At 38.7% G+C, this 21,244-nt stretch overlaps 1 protein-coding gene across 4 annotated transcripts in view; it reads right to left on the bottom strand.

Annotated features, from left to right (window-relative positions):
• ADARB1 (adenosine deaminase RNA specific B1) overlaps positions 1-21,244 on the bottom strand; it is a 79,146-nt gene that overhangs the window by 35,539 nt on the left and 22,363 nt on the right. For 2 of the 4 annotated variants that reach the window (XM_067469888.1, XM_067469884.1), the window contains exons 2-4: positions 19,804-19,840; positions 17,757-17,831; positions 5,804-6,732 (exon numbers count right to left, since the gene is read on the bottom strand). In XM_067469888.1, the coding sequence (XP_067325989.1) occupies positions 5,804-6,732; positions 17,757-17,784 (957 nt within the window). In that variant the 5' untranslated portion in view covers positions 17,785-17,831; positions 19,804-19,840. Of the gene's footprint in view, positions 1-5,803; positions 6,779-17,756; positions 17,832-19,803; positions 19,841-21,244 lie in introns of all 4 variants that reach the window. The other 2 variants (XM_067469899.1, XM_067469893.1) reach the window with 2 other exon arrangements.

Genomic DNA, 21,244 nt, shown 5'->3' with positions numbered 1-21,244 from the left:
GTGGAGTGGTCAGGCCAAAGCTCTGAGAGGTCCTGCCTTTGCTGTGGAGTTCCCCAGGGTGCTATCCTCTCGCCCCTGTTATTTAACATCTACGTCCGACCACTAGCTGGACGACTGGTGCGGAGCTTTGGCATAGAGTGCTACCAGTATGCAGATGATACCCAGATACTCTTGCGTCTCGAACCTGGGACAACTGCGATTCCTGAGAACTTTAGGCTGTGTTTGGAAGCAGTGATGAGTTGGCTGCGAGCAAGCAGACTAAAAGTGAATCCTGCAAAAACTGAGACACTCTGGCCTGGACAGCCGCCAGAATTAATCCAGTCTCTGCCTGATTTCGATGGGGAAGCTCTGGTTCCGTCTTCCATTGTTAAAAGCCTTGGGGTTGTGTTGGACTCATCGCTGACGATGGAGGCCCAGATCACTGCCATAAGTAAGCAGGCCTTTTTTCATCTTTGCCAGGCAAGGAAATTGGCATCCTACCTTTCGGTAGAAGCATTGGCAACGGTAATCCACGCAACAGTCACCATGAGGTTGGACTATTGCAACGCCTTATATGCCGGCCTTCCGAAGTCAACAACCCAGAAGATTCGGATGGTCCAAAATGCAGTGGCCAGACTGCTAGCGGGATCATCTATAAGATCCCATATTACACTGATTCTGCAACAACTGCATTGGCTACCAATAGAACATCGGATCTCTTACAAGATACTGATCCTGACATTTAGAGTTCAAAATGGCTAAGGACCTTTATATCTTAGGGACCGCCTCATTCCTTTTCTCCATCAATGGTCATCTCGATCCACCCAGGAAAATCTCCTATATATACCGGGCCCTAGGGAGGTACACCTGGAAGCTACAAGGCGTAGAGCTTTTTCGACCTATGCTCCAATTCTATGGAACTGATTGCCTCCATACATTAGAGCAATGTCGGAGTTGCGACCTTTTGTAAAGGCACTCAAGACGTGGCTGTTTGGTTGTGCATTTAAGTAATCAGATCTAATTTGCCAAATAGTCACTGTTGAATGTTTTTATGTTGAATGTTTTTATATTGTGTAAATGCTATTTTAGATTGTAAGTCGCTTGCAGATTGTAAGTTGCTCGGAGAGTGACTAATTAAGAAATAAAGTGAAGTGAAGTGATCTGTGCAACCTTGTCACACTTCTTGGAAATCTAAAAAAAAGCCCCTCTGTTACCATAAACGGCAGTGTTGGCCAATGATGGAGAGCACTGCTTCTTAAACTGTGGTCCACACCCCAAATTTGGCAAGAGTAAAAGACTTCTGAACACCACCCATTTACATAACTCTGTTAGCAACAGCATATGGTGTTTACAATGGACTCTGCAGAAGATGCTTCAGTTGTACTCCTCAAAAAGGAAAATCAGCCTTCTTAGCAAGCTTTACAAATGAAGATTTATTATCAGTAAATGTTTGATTTGTATACTTATTTTGTTGAAATTACAATCTTCTTCAAGCCTCCTCTAGTAATTTGTTTGTATATAATCCTGTTGCTTACTTATTGTTCTGGAATGTAGCTTTCTTTCCTTTGCTCTCTGTTTCTTGAGAAATTCTGGGAGGGGCTGCAGACGACATGATCTTTTCTGAGACTGCTCAGACCTCAGACTCCATTTTAGACTTCAGACTCTATTAGACTTTGGGACTGCTCAGATTGACACTTGCCTGCTGTTGATTGTAAGAGATACGCCTGTGCCATCTGCTCACAGAAACTATCTCAAACATATCTATAACTTGATTAATAAGCTATGTGCCTGTGTATGCTAAACGCATGAAGTTGTGAGTAAACCAGTCTACTTCAATTTTGTCTCTTGAGTGTATGATATAAAACAAGTTATTTTATGGGAGTGTAGATATATTTTTGGACATTGAAAAGCACTTCTGAAGCCTTGCTATTTTGTGCAATGGCAAAACCTCTTGTTTCCTAACAGATCAGAGAAAATGGGTTATCAGTTTAACAACTCAAGCCAAATTGCCTAGCATAATTATATCTGGTTGTATACTACAAGAGAAGTTTCTACTCAAAAGGGTTTTTGGCTCTTCTCTGAAAGGTCATGCTTTTCCAAAAGGATGTGATCTTCAAATGGTTATGAATACCATTTTCCATTTTTTTATCCCTATATACCCGGGGTCACATAAAAATTTATTGGGCAGAAAGAGGTCATGAGTGGAAAACATTAAAGAAGCCCTGACACTGAAAACTAGAGAGGGTAGGGGATAACCTTAAAGATATGAAAGTATGAAGGAATAACTGGTTTTAGAGGCCTCTGATCACTACTAGCTGCTGGATTAGGTGGGGGAGATTTCTTATATCTTTAATGTATCACCAACATATCAAACACCTCTTTCTCTGTCTGGTTGCTGTCTGTCCTGGAAAGATCTTGCTGGATTTGTCATCTTATTCAGGGAAAAAAACATTCTCTTACGTTCTTTTTAAAAAGACTAGTAGAAGTAAAGGTTTCCCCTTGACATTAAGTCTAGTCGAGTCTGACTCTGGAGGGTGGTGCTCATCTTTATTTCTAAGCCAAAGAGCCGGCATTGTCCATAGACGCCTCCTAGGTCATGTGACCAGCATGACTGCATGGAGCACCATTACCTTCCCGCCTAAGTGGTACCTATTGATCTACTCACATTTGCATGTTTTTGAACTGCTAGGTTGGCAGAAGCTGGGACTAACAATGGGAGCACATCCCATCCCACAGATTAAAACCATTGATCTTGGGGTCAGCAAGATCTGCAGCTTAGCGGTTTAACCCACTGTGGCCAATTTTATACACTATATCTCTAATAATTTTGTGTATGAAATAGTTTATGTGTATTGAACCATCAGAAAGCAAAGGTGTCACTCTCTGAGTTATCAATTTGAACAATTTTGGAGTATTTGGATTTTGGAATTCCAGGTAAGGGGTTTTGAAAAATTATGAAAAATGTACACATCTGAAGAAATTGATAAGTGTTTTCCATAATCGCAACTGTAAATGACTTTTAAGAATGTTTAGATTGCAGCATGATGAATGGTTTCAACACAATCACCTCTACAGTATTCATAAGTAGAGGCTGAGTTTCCCTTATCCAAAATGCTTGGGACCAGAAGTGTTTTGATTTCAGATTTTGAAATACTTCTATCTGCATGTATACACATCATGAGAAATTTTGGAAATGGGACCCAATTCTAAACACATTTTCATGTCATACATAATCATCATCATCATCACACCCTAGTTTCCTCTCTTAAACAAGACACAAAGCTTTTCACAACATTAAAAACAATGTAACTTAATGCTTGTAACATATAAATATTAAAACAGAATTAAACGTAGAATTGTCAAAACAAATAAGTTAAAATCACCTAAAACCATTAAAGAATAAAACCATTAAAACCTTATACAGACCTTGACCCATTTTAAAGCTTTCTGCTTTAAAATCTACCTAAATGAAATATTTTAGCCTATAAAAGGTTGAGATCTATACAACAGTTTTAATTTTCTGCTTGAAACAAAGTTTTAAGACACTGAACCATCAAAAAGCAAAGATATTTCTATCTCATTTTCTGGATTTTAAAAAAATTGGAGTATTTTTGATTTCAGAGTATTAGATAAGTGATGTCCAACCTAGTATACAATCCTAGTATAATTCAGTGTATAGTGCTGTACAAAATAATTTGTTTTCCAGGGGCTATTTTGATGTTTAATAGGAAGTAATTTCCTGAGCTATCTTTGGATGTTTGCTCTTCACTAAGAATGAAGAACACTTTCCCCCTTTTTGGGGGGTGCGACTATTACATGAGGAAAATTGTTTTCAGTGCACACACCTGCCGGGGAGAGCTATGAGACCTCTCTAAGCTACCTGCTGAAGAGAGCTGCGAGGCCTCCGTCAGCTAGTAGCACACACATGTCTGCCCCTCATGTCTGGGAAGCCCAGTAGCCCCAAGGGGCAGGCACACAGACAGGAGGTGTGACTATTATGCCAAAATTAGGACCCCCAAAAAGGGTTATGCAATGGTGGCTATTGGCCAATGAAATATGATATGTCCTGGAATTACATATATGATATAAAGTCAAAGTCCTTTAATTTCACTTCTTTTAGCATGTATAAAAGTTCACACAAGTTCAGACGTGACATAATCTTAACAGTCTGAAAGATATTAATGGATAGATACTGGCTTTTAGGAAAATCACATTCTCTGTAAATGCACTTGAATAATGGAAATTGTTGGGTAGAAAAATTACAGGAATCTACAATGCTGAAAAAGATGTATATTTCTAAGAATTGTTTGGAGCTTAATTTCATGTCTCAGAAGGGGTACTTCTACTAAATGACCTGAACATTTAAGCCAGGCATGGGCAAACTTTAGCCCTATAGGTATTTTGGGCTCCAACTCCCAGAAATTCCAGCCAGCTTACTGGATGTTTGGAACTGTGGGAGTTGAAGTCCAAAATACCTGAAGGGCCGAAGTTTGCCCATGCCTGAGTTTATCAGTTATTGCATATTGCATAGTAATACTTGCTGTGGATGCTGTAATATGATCACAATTCAGTTTTCAGGCAAAGGGAATCTCAGAAAAGCATCAACTTTCTGAATGCCAACCACCTATGATCTGTCTGGAACATACTATATAAATTTTCTTGAAAGGATAAAAGTAATTGTAATGGTTACAGATGTGTACAGTACAAAATGAGTGGTTGCAATATGTTGGATTATTTATTTTAAGACCTGGTGATCTGTATTTGGGGTGAAGGATTAAAATACAACTGATTAAGTGAACAATAAAGTTTATATAATGCTTCCAGCTCATTGTATGGCAGTCATTCCTGTTGGCACCATTTATCATTTATGCAGTTAATCTGAAAAGTGAATTATAGTCTTAAGTCATAATAGCTGTGTCAGCTTTCACCAGCCTTAGGAAGTTTGCCAGAGAGATACACAAAAAGAATTACAGTTAGGATCAAGTTAACCCAAAATACCATGGACCAGGAAAATCTGTACGACTTGGGTTTATGTTCATTATAAAACAATTGTATTCTTCTATATAGAAAGTTTGTTCATAGCCATATTAACCAACTCACTGACACAGTTCTTTCAGCCCTCTCTAAAAAAACTTTCCCCCTTACCTCCCGAAACCCACTAATCAGACTCTACTTTGGTTCAATCACATCATTTTCTATTTTCTCAAAGTTATAAACTGCACTTACAACAGGTTTTCTATATCACTAATGTAATTAAAAGAATTGGGAGTATGTGAAGTACTATATGAGTGTATGAGTACTCATGTATAATTTTTAAAAATGCCAAATAATTGACCCAAAAATCCTGGGTCAATTTACCAATGGGTCAGTGTAACCAATGTACCTCAACTGCTATTGAAAGAAAGAAAGAAAGAAAGAAAGAAAGATTTCTCTTCCCGAGCAATGTTCAAAGGAGAGATTTTAGTCTGTCCCAGAAGAATCTAAAAGAAGCACCTACTCCCTACATCTCTTTGACTTTTTGAATATCTGGGCAGAAAAATATTGACAATGGCAGCCAGAGACAGTATGCCCCCTAAAGCTGTGTGAACTTTCCCCCTCTCTGCAGAATGACTTTTGATTTATACAGGTTCTCAAACCTGACATCAATTTATACATAAGGTTGAATTATGCATGAGTATATATGGCAGATGAAAGCTTTAGCTTTGACAGAAATTTGCTAAAAAAAAACAATTAAAACAAAAACTATCCATATAGTATGATTAACTAAAAACACACACACAGTGAAAATATAACACGGTAAAGATAAATGGTTCTATTTTCTCACCTGTGGTAGGTGTAACTGCAATCCTTCACTAGGAATAGGCTGGTGAGAAGGAGTTTGATCCAGTTGCATGTTAAACAAGGATGCCAGCGCTGACTGAGCTGCCCGGGCCTTGGCAAGTTTTTTGTTTCTTCCAGACCCTTCAAATGTGTGTCCATCCACTGACACAGCCATCACAAAATTCTTAGCGTGGCTTTCTCCGCTTTCTGAAAGAAAGTCATACTTCAGCCCCGGCCGGAGTTCATTCAGTATCATGACTGGGTTCTTTCCGCTCGTTGATGGGTACGGTGATGGGGCAGGGAGAGAGGACTGACTAAGGCTACTAACCCCAGCAGATGATAAGCCATAATCGGAAGTGGAGCTAAAGGAACCATCTCCATTGGAATCCAAATAAAAGGAATGATCTGGGTGAGCTGGGTTTTCAAAGCCATTGAAGAGCGTGTCTGGGAAATCTGCCTGGTCAGAGGTGAAGTCTGTATTAACGGAAAGAGTTCTCCCCATTGCTAGGTGTGCTTCAGAGGCATTTGGGAACTGAACAAAGGACCTCAGAGCCTTCTCCGCAGCATGGAGCTTCGCTTTCTTCTTTGTAGGGCCAGAGCCTTCAAATGCCTGCCCGTTCACTTCGACTGCCATCACAAAAATAGGAGCGTGAACTGGCCCTGTCTGGGAAATCAGCTTGTACTGCAATCCAGGCTTGATCTCATTCAGTTGCATCAGGGCGTTCTTGGGCAGGACGGGGCCAGGTGTTTTCTTCCTCTTCTTTGGGCGGAACTTGGAGTGGCCATTGTTCCCCTCTTCCAAAGGTCGCTTCCTGCTGCCAGAGCCACCACCATTGGAGAGCTGATTTCCCTCCCCGATACCTTGCACACTCCCATCTTTAGATGAAATGTTGTCCATGTTGCGGTTCTCTTTAACATCAGTGCTGCCTGAACCTGTGGTGCCCAGAAAGAGTAACTTACAATGCCTTCGTTGCAGGACCTTGTAAATGTAAAATTTACAGATTCCTTTATCTATCTTTGCAACTGGTTAAGTGATGTGTGCTTACATTTTTAGATCTGTATTCAATATGTTACTAATTATAGATCATACATCCCAAAAAGACACATTGATGAAGTATTTAGATAATACTTGATACTTAGATGTGATTATAATTTAGCACTCAGGAACAGCTGAATTAATATACTACATTATCTCCATCATTCTGAAATGAAAATTAACCAAAAAGTATGAGAAAACAGTGCAACCTCCCATTTTATTCATTTAATATTTGATTACCCTCAAGCACCTGAATCCAGATGACAGCCTCATAGGTCTACTTCTGTACCAGGCACATACTCGTATGTATTCAAGGAGGAGTATTTGTTCCTTCAAAGATCTGCCCATTAACTTCAACAACCATCATGAAAATGGAGTTTGAACTAGCATTAACCATTCTAGTGTTATTTCCTAGAATAAACTCATGATCACTTTATACATAAGTGGAAGAATGACCATGCATGCTAGGCATGCCTTCTACGTTGACCAGCCACTGCCATCAGAATCACTACACATGGGCACTTGGCTTTAGCTTGTAAGTGCCAGATGATTGTGACATGTGCCAGGAGTATACAATGACTATTCCATTCAAGTGGAGTCGCTGGTTAATTCTTGCTCTGCACACTAATTGTGAAGGAGGGAGTAAAGTGTGCTCTGATATTTGGTTGAGAGGAAACAACCAGCAAGTCCAAATCGACTTTTCATGCATTTGATGAATATGCAAGGCACATTCATTTGAATACCACCCCAATTTTTTCTTATTAAGCAGCAGCGACCAGTCATATATACCTCTATTTAATGTGTGAGGGTTTTCTAAATATACAGGCAGTTCCTCATAGTTAAGAACGGAGGTGAGACAACAGGAAGTGAGAGAAATCTGCCCCTGGGAAGGGAAATTAACTCCTGGAAGAGTTATCATGGGGGAAAGGTGTCTCCATTGAAGCTTTCTCACCTCTCCTTGTTTCCACAACAAGCAATTTTTTTTGTCAAAATCCAATTAACACAAAGACAGAAAATGAGATGAAATCTTCTGAACAGGGGCACAGACAGTCAAAAAAACAACCAAAAACAAAAACAAAACAATCAAACAAAATACCAGAGGAGTGAGTGCTCACCCTTCCCTATGCTATCCAAAGCTTTTTTAAAAAAATAATGGCTGGAGTTACACTTTTAAAAGTACCTGTTCCAACTTACATACAAATTCAACTTCAGAACAAACCTACAGAACTTATTTTATTCAAAACTTGGGGACTGTCTTTATGTCTTTAAAATATAAAGTTTTGAATTTTCAGTTGCTATATTATTTTTATGTTCCCAAACATCAAACAGTCTAACAAATTCCCCATGTCCTTCAACTATAGTCATCTATTGGACTTAAAACAAATCTCTTTCTATACTGTGACATTCAGCATCTATCTATGGATGCTGAAGATACCAAACTGAGAGAGAAGGCAGGGTAGCAGACCATCTTCCCCCAATAACAGAGAAGACTTTGCGGGAAAATCCAGGAGTTGTCTCAGGCTCTCTGAAAAACTGCTAGAGGAAAAAACTGAATATGTATGTGTAATTCATATCACTGGGCACTATTCCTAGCAAAAAGATGGTATTTTGCTGACAGTTGGCCTGGAGCTCTGTGGGTTCACAAAGACCTGATTCCTTTGGCCCACTCATTGCAACCCAATTGCTTCAGTGTGTTAGAATATATGTAAAATATAGAGTTACTAGCTTGAGTACCCGGCAGTGCCCGGGTTATTTGAAAAAGGCATTGTTTGTTTTGGGGTGTTAGGTAATATCATTTAGTTAATTAGTAACACTATTTATTAGAAAAATGCCAGTTTTTGATTTGACTTTTTCTGAATGCTCCCATTCAAAAATGCATAAGGATGCGGGTGAACTACAATTCCCAGAATCATGGATCAATCCTCCCCAAACCAAGCCAGTATGCAGTTGGCCATGTTGGGTGTGTGTGCCAAGTTTGGTCCAGATCTGTCATGGGCTGGGTTTAGTGCTCTCTGGGTAAAGGTGAACTACAACTCCCATATGCCAAAGACAGTCCAGGTCCTTTTTTGAAGGGGGTCTTGATGGAGGGTGAACTACAACTTCCATCCTGTTGAATCAGTCCCCCAAACACCTCTAGTCTGTTCAGTTGCTGATAAATTCTCCTGTGTTTGCCATGTGCCATAGAAAAGGGTAGGAAAGGGTTAAGGGAGAGGCAGTGGGCAGAGTCATGCAAATTCCACACAAGGAACCTTGGGGTGCCTGCCTGTGGTGGAGGAAACACGTCAAATCTTCTATGTAATTCTCCCTGAATGAAAGCATTCCTTGGGTGGTGGGTCGTAGTGTTTGGGGCGGACATGTTCATGGCAATCACTATAACCTGCAATGTCAGTTGAGGGAGTGCCTTTGGAGGCTTCTCAGCACTTGGAACTATAGCCTGTTTGTGTTGGCTGGTGGCTGTCTGTGTAAGTGGACACCTCCGCCACATACACATTTTTCACTTTTATTATGTGTACAGATAGATAGTACCTCTATTGTTTCACCTCTGATCGGGCATGGTATTATGGGAAGAACACATGGTGTAGTAAGACTAATGAAACACACTAAACTGTAGCAATGCTCATTATATATTCACGACAACATAAATGGAAACAGAATCACTATTCTAGGATAGTTCTTTTATTCTATATGTTATAATGAGATAAACACACTGGAGTTGCTACAACATAGTGGAAGTAAAATAGCATCTAGATAAATGATACAGAAGATAATCCGCCTGCAAAAAGAAAAAAGAATTCCTACAGACCAATACTTATTTCCAAAATTGTAGTTCCTATTAATATTACTAATGGCTAGAATTGTTTTAATAATGTCAAAACACAAAAATAATAGGGAGTTGGACACAGTGAATGAAGCCACTAAGAAGAATAGCCTATTTGCTGGGAAATAGTAAAGAAATGGTTAGTGAAAATCATTTTGGGTCAGCTGAGCTGTGAGTAGATCTATTTCGACATAGCCTCATTTTCACTTTCAGCTGTCCTTCCAATGATGAGATAGCTTTTCCAAAAGAAAAATCCTTTCAACATTTACAAATAAGTGCACAAATGCATGCTGATCCATGCATCATTACACTGTGGTAAAGAACACCACACTCCTTTCATTAGGAAATGATTAAGACAACAGTGTCAATACTTTAGCAAACGAAATATTTGACCACTAAAATCATTTAAAAGGAAAAACATAGAAAGGTTCTAATACGCAATGGCATAAATGGATTCAACATTTAAGACAGATGGCCAACAGATGTAAACAGAGAGCCAGGAACGGAAGTGAAAGGCAAGTGATGGGGTGAAGGGATATATCTGAGGAACAGCTGGCACTCCCAGATGTTTAAGGATTTTAAGGCTTGGTGCAAGGAAAACATTCTTGAAAGGAACTCTGCTACATTCAGAGCCATGAAGGATCTTCATACCAAGGGAGATCTTTGTCAAGCAGCAGAACACTGAGATTGGAAAGCTGTACAAAACTGACATCCCTGCCCACCCCAGATGGATTGGTAAAGATGCCAAGTGACTGCAGGGATAGAAGTCATTTTCAAGTGGACTTCTCAATCCTGTCATGTATCTTTCCTTTGGGACAGCAAAGAAGAGAAACTCCAGAATGAGGAAAGAAAAGGAGCAACAACTAAGCTGTCTTCTTCCTGGAAGAGGTCTGCATGACCTTATATGCATATATACTCCAAACATTGTAGTGTTGGAATGTTGTTTATAAACTTACATATAATAAAACTACAAAAACAAAAAGTGGTTGTCCATCTAAAGAGAAGAAGCAGCGCTAAGAGTGCAAAGCAAGAGTAGCTTCCAGACACAGTTCCTACAGGGCAATCCCGCTGTCCTCAATTGTGCAGTCTTACATGTCACCTAGGTGGAACCTTCCTACTTGTTGCCAGCAATTTGTCCATCTTTACCTTACCAGAAAAAAATCATAAAGAAGGAAAGAAAGAATGAACTGCACCTTTTGACTAACTGGATCTGTCTTCTAGAAGCACCTCTAAGAAAATAGGAGTTTGTGATGGTGAGTAAACAGAGAACTTGGAGCTAAGGGAGTGGGCAAGTACAGTTTTCATGTGGAAAGACTGAGGATTCTGGAAAAAGTTGTAACCGTGGATTAGCTAAGTCACTTGAATACTTTCAATCTATATAAAACTGAGAAACTTTTCAATTCTTCTCTCAAACTAGATCAAAACATTTGGTGTACTTTTTGAGGACAAGAACACTCCCTGTTAGGCATACCTGGATAGGGAAGAGAGGGTAGGAGGGAAGAAACAACCATGTGTCAGTATCTAGCACTATGACATTTCTAAGCCTGACATCATCTACCAGTCCCCACCAAAGCTAATGCCTTCCTTTGCCTGGCATCCCAATATTTAATACCATCCCGACCCCCAACACTGATTACCTTTTTCTGGTCATCAGGCTTCCACTCCTGTTTACCAGAAACCAAATAGTTTCTCAGCTCACCACCAAAACACAGGACAGAGAAGCCCAAGAGCATAAGGAATAGACCAGTGGTTCCCAAACTTATTTGGCCTACCCCCTGGAAATCAATTTTTCGAAATCTTCTCTTCTTTCTTTTATGCTTTCACCGCCCCCTTACAGTTATTCATCGCCCCCAAATGTACCTGTGGCCATTACGACCCCCTCCCCGGATAACTCCAGTGCCCACCAGGGGGCGGTAACGCCCACTTTGGGAATCACTGGAGTAGACTGTTAAGCACAGCAGCCCCACTGCTGATGAGACTTGGCTGGCACTGGAAGGGAGGCTCTGAGGATAGATTGACTGCTCAGCAACCCTTCAAAATCAGGAACTAGGTCTGGTGGAAGATGCCGCATCATCAAGCTTTCTGTCCTTGGTCCACCTGAAGTGTCACTTCCCACCTCACAGGGCCATCTAACGTCAACTGCCCCTGTAGAAAGGACCAAGCATGAGCAAGGCAACTGCTCCAGAAGGACAGTTTTGATTGGTTATGTGGGGATACTGAATCAGGGCTGATGAAGGTATCTCTCTCTCCGCTGAAGATGACATCAGCCCTCATTGCTGGCTAGAGATCCAGCCTGACAAAAGCTAGAGATCCAGGCTATTCCACAATCTTGCACTAAACATATCATATACTACCTCAACAAATAAAGTCACACAAGTAACCTTCCAATTCTTCTTTACCTTCAAAAGATTCAAATAATCTACCAATAAACTAGAGGCTTTAGAAGACATATTAACACAAAACATTCAATATAAAACTGTATGTTTGAGCACTGAAGCCTTAACAGTAATGCAGCAATACAGCTTCTAAACGTTTTGGTACAAATACCAAGAATGTCTTTAAATATGCTAAACACGCTGTTGCTTATGAAGCAAAAAGAAAAAGAAAAAAAAAAGAAAAATACAGTTCTATTTGGCACAACCAAAATTTCCAAATTAGAATTGTTCAGAAGCATGGAATATATTTAAAACATTTAAGGAGATCTGACTGGAATTCAAAATTTCCTGTTTTAGATTAGTGTGTTTTCCATTTATCTTAAACTCAGCAATTAGAAGCATGCACACACCACTTCACCCAGTTGACAAAGTTGATGGAACAGTAATTAAATTTTCATTTATAACATCCTCCAGCAAAAGCTTGATAGGTTACTCCTTTCGGTGCTCAAAAGAACAGAAAATTAGAAGAGACTGGGTAGAAACACACAGGTTAAAATGACGAAAATATGTATTTGTACAATAGCTGCAAATAAAATAAAATAAAAGCAATACATATTACCAAATGTCTAAGATGTTAAGTATACACAGTTCAACCATAGTAGTGAAGTTTAAGCATGAATTAAAGCAAGGACTGGACAACCTCTACTGAAAACTACAATTTGGAAGCCAATTAAATTTTAGAATTCAGGACAAAATTATATGTTTCTAAGGTAATATGGCAGCTGTTGGAAAAATAATTCTCTGGTTCATCCTCAAGTTTTTCTTATAACACACAAACCCCTGAGCACTTCCAAATGGCAAGGGGACAGAGCATAAGAAGCTATAATTAGCATGAACATGGATGAGAAGATCTTAAAATATTTCTAAGGTAGTAAAGGTAAAGGCAACGGTTTTCCCCTGACATTAAGTCCAGTCGTGTCCGACTCTGGGTACTAAGAGATTAAAATACAGGAAAGGGGGAGGGGGGCAACAAACATTTTCCTGAAGCGAAGTTTACTGTAAATCAGTAGTTGGCTGGAATTAAATTAAAAGCTTTTTCTCATTCATTTCCATAGACGCTGCTATTTACAGCAGTTATTTCCCTTTTCTACTGCTTCTATTTACACCACTCTTGCCTCATATGTATCCTACTTCCCTGGGCAATGCAAACAAATCAAGAATTATGTGATACCACAACAATATGTGACCAGTCATATCTGGTAACCTGAGAAAACAAAGCCAATTCACAGTGAGGGCACTTGAACTGAGAATATAGGATTTCTCCTCATAACTGGGAAGAATCTGAAATGAAAGGGCATAACCATATAATTGAGCACTTAATTTAATTACAGCCCAGTATAATGGAGAATCAGATCTTGTCCCTATAATTGTTCTTTAACAGAGCAAGGTTTTTTGGGGGTTTTTTTTGTCGTGTCAGGAGCGACTTGAGAAATTGCAAGTCGCTTCTGGTGTGAGAGAATTGGCCGTCTGCAAGGACGTTGCCCAGGGGACGCCCGGATGATTTGATGTTTTTTCATCCTTGTGGGAGGCTTCTCTCATGTCCCCGCATGAGGAGCTGGAGCTGATAGAGTGAGCTCATCCGCCTCTCCCTGGATTCGAACCTGCAACCTGTCGTCTTCAGTCCTGCTGGCACAGGGGTTTAACCCACTGCACCACCGGGGGCTCCTTCTAACAGAGCAAGGTATAAGGAAGCCATTTTGCATTGGCATGTTTGTAAGAAGTTAAAATGTTTGAAAACTGATAATTTGCACACAAGTTGACCAATCTATGTAACACTGAACTGGCAACACTTGTTTCAGAGGAACAGCTATCTACCAACAAGATATAGATTTAGTCTAAAATGGTCTAGGATTTGGGTCACTGTATTTAGAAGAGAAATGTAAAGGCTGAATATAATGGTCCACTGGGAGATGCTTTGGATGCTTCTTCCCATTCCTTCTTCAGCCTTCTGTGCCATTCCCAAGACTGCTTGGTGCTTCTCAGTCCCACAGAATTAGTGTTGGGGTGCAAGGGGAGCTGTGTCATAGAGGAGGGGGACACCCAATTCTGAATCCGCTGGGTTTTGACATTCTGCCAGGAGAACTCTGGATGCTGACTTTTAGTTTTAGATCTATGCTTGCATGGAGGTTACCACTGCCACAAAAAACAATCAGAGTAATAAGAACTCTTTACTAAAATCCAAAGAATACAGCCCATTACATCTTTCAGATGCTCAAACATAGAGGCAAAGGAAAGCCTTTGAAAGAAATTAAGAAAAATAAAACTTCCATCATCCAGTCTTGTAAATGTTGTGACTTTTTATGCTTAAGCATAAGCATTATCTCTAAAAATGCAAAATTAAGCATTATATGTTTAGAACGGCTCCTTTATTAATTTCTTCTTATATGTTAAGGTCAGGAGTAATCTTTCCAAAAGAAACAATTCTATGTCCTTGATCACTTCATTTATATGTAGTGCCTGTCATCTGTTCAGTGATCTGAATTTTAAGTGCTAGATCACTGAAATGCCAACACAAATGGTAATGTTTTCAAGCTCTGCAAAGGTGCTTGTTTTGGTCTATTCCATCAAGAATATTTCCTCTTTCACGATGAGTCATTGCTTGGGCCTTAAATAGAAGCCAAGTGGTTGTCAACGTATTGCATTTCACTGGTCACAGCTCAGGAGAAATATGAAAATAGGGCTGGAAGAAGAAACTTAGGAACTTTTGAAATACTGGCAATTCTTGTGACACTTTTTGCCAAAAGTAGTGATTAAGAGCAGCGCTATTATAAACCTCCATTAAAAAAAATAACAATAACACATTATTTAAAAAGAAAAAGCAGGTACCTTTGTTGATATGTGAACTTTATTAAATCCCAGTTAAAATATTTTTCTGACCCAATAATTTACGAATTGGCATAGCCAAAAAAATAAAAATAAAATAAAAAGAAAGAAAAGAAAAAGAAAAGGCCAATTGTTAAACAGCATGTTTCATTTTTGGCATTAACATACACGAAGAGCAAGCAATTAAATGATACACATTACTAATATCAACAAAGACATTCACAGCTTAATTATGGTAAAATAAACTCTTGGAAGTACAAATAAATTGGCAAAAGTATTTTGGGATACTGTTGTTCATATAAATGCAAATGGTACCATCATGCTGTCAGCTGTATTGCTTAGTCATCAAAAGTGTACACTGATATTCTTATACTACCCAAAATGGGTAAACTTTGGCCCTTCAGGTGTTTTGGACTTCAACTCCCACAATTCCTAACAGCCAGTAGGCTGTTAGGAATTGTGGGAGTTGAAGGATAAAACACCTGAAAAGCTAAAGTTTGCCCATGCCTGGACTGAAGCCTTCCCTTCAATAAGCCCCGGTATTCTGCTACTGACATCAGGCAAATGGGATAAAGATCTATTAAAGGAGTGTGGTGTAGAATAAGTTTTGCTTGGATTTTGATGCTGTTTTTCTGTTTTTTTAATGTTTTAATTCAGCATCTCGAGAGTATTATAAATACACACACAGAGAGAGAACCTAGCTTCTATCACATAAAACAAACATACAACTACTAACTACTTTATTTTTTTTTAAAATGTGTAATGCAATGGCCAGGATACAAAGAAGTATTTCTGACACATCCAAGAGTTTGGCTACTCTTGTTGTTTTGATCTGAACAGCTGGATTTCATACATTATTGCAAACTCATTTTGAAACTTCCTAAATTACAAAGGGAGTGTTTAAGATTTATTGTAGCATGTTGAATGTTTCTTTGGATCCTGGACAAATATATCACTGAGCAAACGTGAGGCAATAAGCTGCAAAGAATACAGACAGACAATTTATTTTCCAGAGGATTGAAGATGGCATGGCATGCTAAAGTATGCCACACTGCTGTATGCTGCTCATAGCACAGGGTTGCTGTGAGGTTTTTTTGGGCTGTATGGTCATGTTCCAAGATCATTCTTTCCTGAAGTTTCACCTGCATCTATGGTAGGCATCCTCAGAGGGTTGTTCACAGCTCTGTCCTCTGAACAAACCTCTAAGATGCCTGGCATAGATGTAGGAGAAACATCAGGAGAGACTGCTACTGGAACATGGCACTACAGCCCAAAAAAATTCACAGCAACCCAGTGATTTTGGCTTTAAAAGCCTTCAACAACACAAGATCTGCACACTTTGGAAGAATTTTAAAAATAATTTTCTCAGATACAGATGAGAAAGGAAATGGGTGTACATTCATCACCAATGCGTTTTTGTTTTATTTTATAGTGTCAGGAGCGACTTGAAGCGACCAACACCCGAGGGGATGGCAGGGTTTAAAAAATTCTAGAAATTGGCTCAGAAAGGATAAAACATCCAGGGATTTTTCAGATTTTAGAAGGGAACTTTCCATATGAATGTGTGTTTCAGGTATCCCTACATGAGTGAAGCAACTTTTTACACAAGAATAGATTTGTCTCCTTAGTATTTTGATTTATAGGGACTGTTCCAGGAGTTATTTGGGGCACTGATTCTGAAAATTACATTGGGCAGACCACATTAACTCTAGTTTCTTAGATATGGTTATCAGATTTTTTTTAATGGGTGAACCGGTGAAGACTGGTCTATGGCATATGTTCTGTTCTCAAAAACTAAAGCTGATAAGGGGAAACTAGCACCTCTTTTGGAATCAGCTGCTCAAATATATCCAGAAACAGGGCTAATGTTTGAAGCACCAAAATGTGTGTTAGCCACTGTTATCTGCCTTTTGGTCCTGCTTTGGTGTAATGTTTATTATAGCACAAGAACAATTTCAAGAAACTGTCAGCATGGCCCCAACATAATATGTGCATCCTAGGAGCTCACATATTCTAATGGAATGGGTTCCCTTTCGCTTTCTTTACATGCAGTTAGTGTTTATAAACACCACCTTGGTACTGCAAGTAATTAAAATGAACAAAATAAAAGTTAAAATAAATAGAATGGTAACAACTGTGGTAAAATGACAACTATTCAGTTCAAAGTTTGGTGAGACCAGCCAAATCCCACTAAAAGAATAGTAGTACATTATGGCCCCCTTCTCCATTTCTTCGCTTATTCTTGTTCCAAAACCAAAACACACACCCCTAGAAGTGAGTGGCGGGTTTCTACGTTCTCCAGAACAGTTTTATGGTTTGTTTCTGGCTCAAGTACACTCAAAACACAAGGTTCACTATTATCTATAGCTTCCGGGATTTATAGGAAGGTCTTGGAACCTATCCTTGGGGTCATATTGTACGAAATTCCACTTCATGATCATAAATTAGACTCAGATTAAAAGATTCTACAACCAGTATTTACTTGAAATTAAAAAAGATAAATAAGAGAGCAAGAAGAAAACCAATGGCAGCAGGGTTGAAGAAAATTTGTAAAATCACAACTATAAATATTAAATTACAGAACTGTAAACAAAGCAAATATTGCAATCCTATGGATGACTATCTAGAAATAAGCATTAATACCCAGGTACCTATGTAAAGTACTAAAACAGGTTTAACTTTTAAAACATTTTCATACTGTTTTAAGATATCACATTTTAAACAACAAAAGCAAGGAAACACTAATGATTTTACTCTGGCATGAAGTAAATGATTATTGGGCTAGGCACTGATACTCTGAAGCAATGGAAATTATTTTTAGCACCACATAATATACACATCTTACTCATGTTCTCTTCATCATCTATGTCCATTGTGAAACAGTTCTTCAGGTGTCTAGAGTCCTGTAAGCGGTTTGTTTCTGAAAGTGAAATAAAGTGAAATAGTTAAAAATATTGGAACAGAAATTATTTAGGCACACATTTTCTTTAAAACAGAACAGAGCAGGAAGAGAGAGGAGAGCAAGTCTGAGGTTATTTTATTCTCAGTAATGCAAATAATTTCCCCCTCTCCTCCAAGCAAGATTACAAGTGGTCTGTGCATTTTTCAAAGGCTTATCACATTTAGAAACTTCTCTGCAAACATTCTGCAGAATAAAAATGATTTTGTACAAAATAAATTTCATACATTTTTCATCCTCCAAAAAAGTCTACAATATACAATGAAAAGTAAAAAAAGAAGTTGTGTTTTTGTTCTCACACATTACACACACATTTGAGGAGAATGCGTTTTACAGACCAAGAATGACACAGGAGAAAACCCTTTCTCTCGGGGCTTTCCCCCTTCAGGAAAGGGAGCCTTTCCTGAAGACAAACAGCTCCTTCCTTGGAGGCTTTTAAACAGAGGCTGAATGAGCATCTGTAGGGCATAATATCATCATCATCATCACTTTATTTCTTAATTAGTCGCTTTCCACCAAGGTGCTCCGAGCGACTTACAATTTAAAATTGTGCTTTTCCTGCATGTTTGGACCAGATGGCCCATATGGTCTCTTCCAACTCTAATACGTTATTCTATGATTCTGTAAGTCATATCACAAGCCAGTTAGGATTTTAAAAGTTAAAACCAACCCCTTAAGTTGGGACCAGAAAGAATGCCTTTCAGCATTGCCACAAAGCAGTGATCTTGTTTACAATCCCTGGACTAAAAAGGGAAGTGAGTCGTTCAATCCCATGTGATTGAATTGCCAGCATGGGGGCCAGGCCCAATGGTTTAATCCACTCTGCTGTTCTTAAAAGCTCCCACCACAGCATAATAATAATAATAATAATAATAATAATAATAATCCTTTATTTATACCCCGCTACCATCTCCCGCAGGATTCAGTGCAGCTTACAAGAGGCCGAGCCCCCAAATACATCCATAAAACAACGACAAGTATATTTTTCACCTCCTAAGTTGCCCAGTCAAAATTGGTACAGAAAGATAAGCAGAGGGCAGGAGGACTGCTCTTCATTTCCCCACTTGATTAATTATTTCAGTCAACTACATCAAGCACCAGTCCACTGTCCAACTTTCTACATTTACCCCACAGATACACAGAGATTTTCTTCTAGAAGTCCTTCATGTCTAAAGTGCATTGCTCTGTCCTCAATAAGAGCAATGATATAGTGCAGAGTGTAAGAGCAACCCATATCCACAAGAATATTTGTGAGTGCAGAATCAAGGATATTCCATAATACACAAATACCCAGAGTTAGACAATATATGTTCACATATATGTTTGATAGGACTGGCTACTAGACATTTTTGCAAAAATAAACCAACACATATCCAATTGATTATTCGGGACATTTTTTCTATGATTTGTTGTCTGGTCTACTTGTAAAAAGCTTGCACAGAACAGATAAGTGAAGGTCACGAGAAAATGTAGCATGGCATCTATACTGAAGGACTTGTTCTCTGTGAATTATGTGCTACAAATGTCCAATCTGTTTTGTGTAACAATTAAGTACACAGATTTTCTTTCCCTGGTCCAACAAAGGTGGCACAAAGGGTAAAGACAAGCACAGGGGATGAAAGCTAATATATGCTGATGTTTTATCTTCCTAACTAGAGCAGAAAAAGGGGGAAAAAAGCATATTTTTATCTATTTCAATTCCTAGTTTTACAATTAAAGTTGGAAAATCGAATTGCTTAACTTCCATGTTGAGGTAAAGGCTGGTTCATGCCAGGGAGAATTAAAATCTAATATTGAATCAAACAAATCTTATAAAATGAACTCTCTCAGGCCAAAAGAAAGCCTCTCTTACAAGAGAACTCTGTTGTGAGTTTCCTTTCTTAAAGCTTCCTTTGCAGAAGAATAGTACTGAACACACATAATAATTGCTTACCTTCTCTGAGTCTAAATGCCCATACAAATCTTGTAACCTATGAAGAAATTGAATACTTTTAGAATACAAGAAGAATATTGTAAAAATGAGCAAACAAAAGAACAAAATCAAATTTGTTAATTTGTTCCAGGGGTCCAGTATATCTTTTTTGTCCACAAGATGGCACTGCTCTTCTCGTAAAAATCTCACTAATTAAGGAATACAGATAAGTGAAATTACAATGAGTACCTTAATTCTAACCCACTAAGAACACTCTTATTTCATGAATTCCCGGAAATAAAATGGAACAAATTCACAGATTGATTAACCAGATTGCATGTTTTCACCTGCTTTCTAATTTCTTTTACAGTGTATAGAATTATTTTGCCATAGCTTCCTGTTCAGTTCAACAGAACTGAACTACACTACATATAGAATAATGAAAAGCAATATACTTAATACCAAAAATCTATGAATTAGTGGCACTTTAACTATTAGGCTGGGTCTATAATTTAAGTTTGAAAAGTACAGCAGGCCCTTGGCAATCAACGGGTTTGGTTCTGGGGAAAATAAATGTTCAAGCCTCATTATATACCATCTATATCTCTATCTATCTATCTATCTATCTATCCATCCATCCATCCATCCATCCATCCATCTATCTATCTATATATGCTCTGTGCATAACGAGTATCTTCAATACAAAAGAACCAATGAACGAAATCACACCAAATTTGGCAACAAAACGTCTCACAACACAAGGAGTGATCATCACTCAAAAATTTATGATTTTGTCATTTGGGAGTTGTAGTCACTGGGATTCACAGTTCACCTACAATCAAAGAGCATTCTGAACCCCACAAATGATAGAATTGGGGCAAACTTCCCACACAGAACTCCCATGACCAACAGAAAATACTTAAGGCCATCCAATCCAACTCCCTTCATCAGGGCAAGAAAATGTAATCAAAGTCCACCTGACAAAGAGCCATCCAGCCATAGATAGATATAGATAGATAGATAGATATTATTCACACACACAGAGATATAGTATCATAGATTTGAAAGGGACCCTTAAAGAAGGACAATGATATGTTGCATGTTCCAGGGTGGGCCAGATACTCTCCACATCAACACTGATAAAGAAACAGCAAGAAATACTGTTTACCCACAAGCATAAAGAAATTACATATATTAGAAACTAACACTTTCTCATTATTTTATTTTCCAGATCAACAGACTGGGCCACAGCAACGTGTGGCAGGGGACAGCTAGTGGTGTTATAAAAAGGTATATAAAATAGCAAAATCAAGAATTGCATTTTATTTTCTCTCTGCATGTGTATGCATATGTAAGTGTGTATGTGAGAACTGTTCCGCCAGAGTGTGGTGGAGGCTCCTTCTTTGAAGGCTTTTAAGCGGAGGTTGGAAGACCATCTGTTGGGCGTGCTTTGAATGCGATT

This window comes from Anolis sagrei, chromosome 1, assembly GCF_037176765.1.
Source record: "Anolis sagrei isolate rAnoSag1 chromosome 1, rAnoSag1.mat, whole genome shotgun sequence".
In the NCBI taxonomy this organism is placed as follows: Eukaryota; Metazoa; Chordata; class Lepidosauria; order Squamata; family Dactyloidae; genus Anolis; species Anolis sagrei.
The sequence above is the reverse complement of the archived record's forward strand: the minus strand, read 5'-3'. Positions and strand labels throughout refer to the sequence as shown.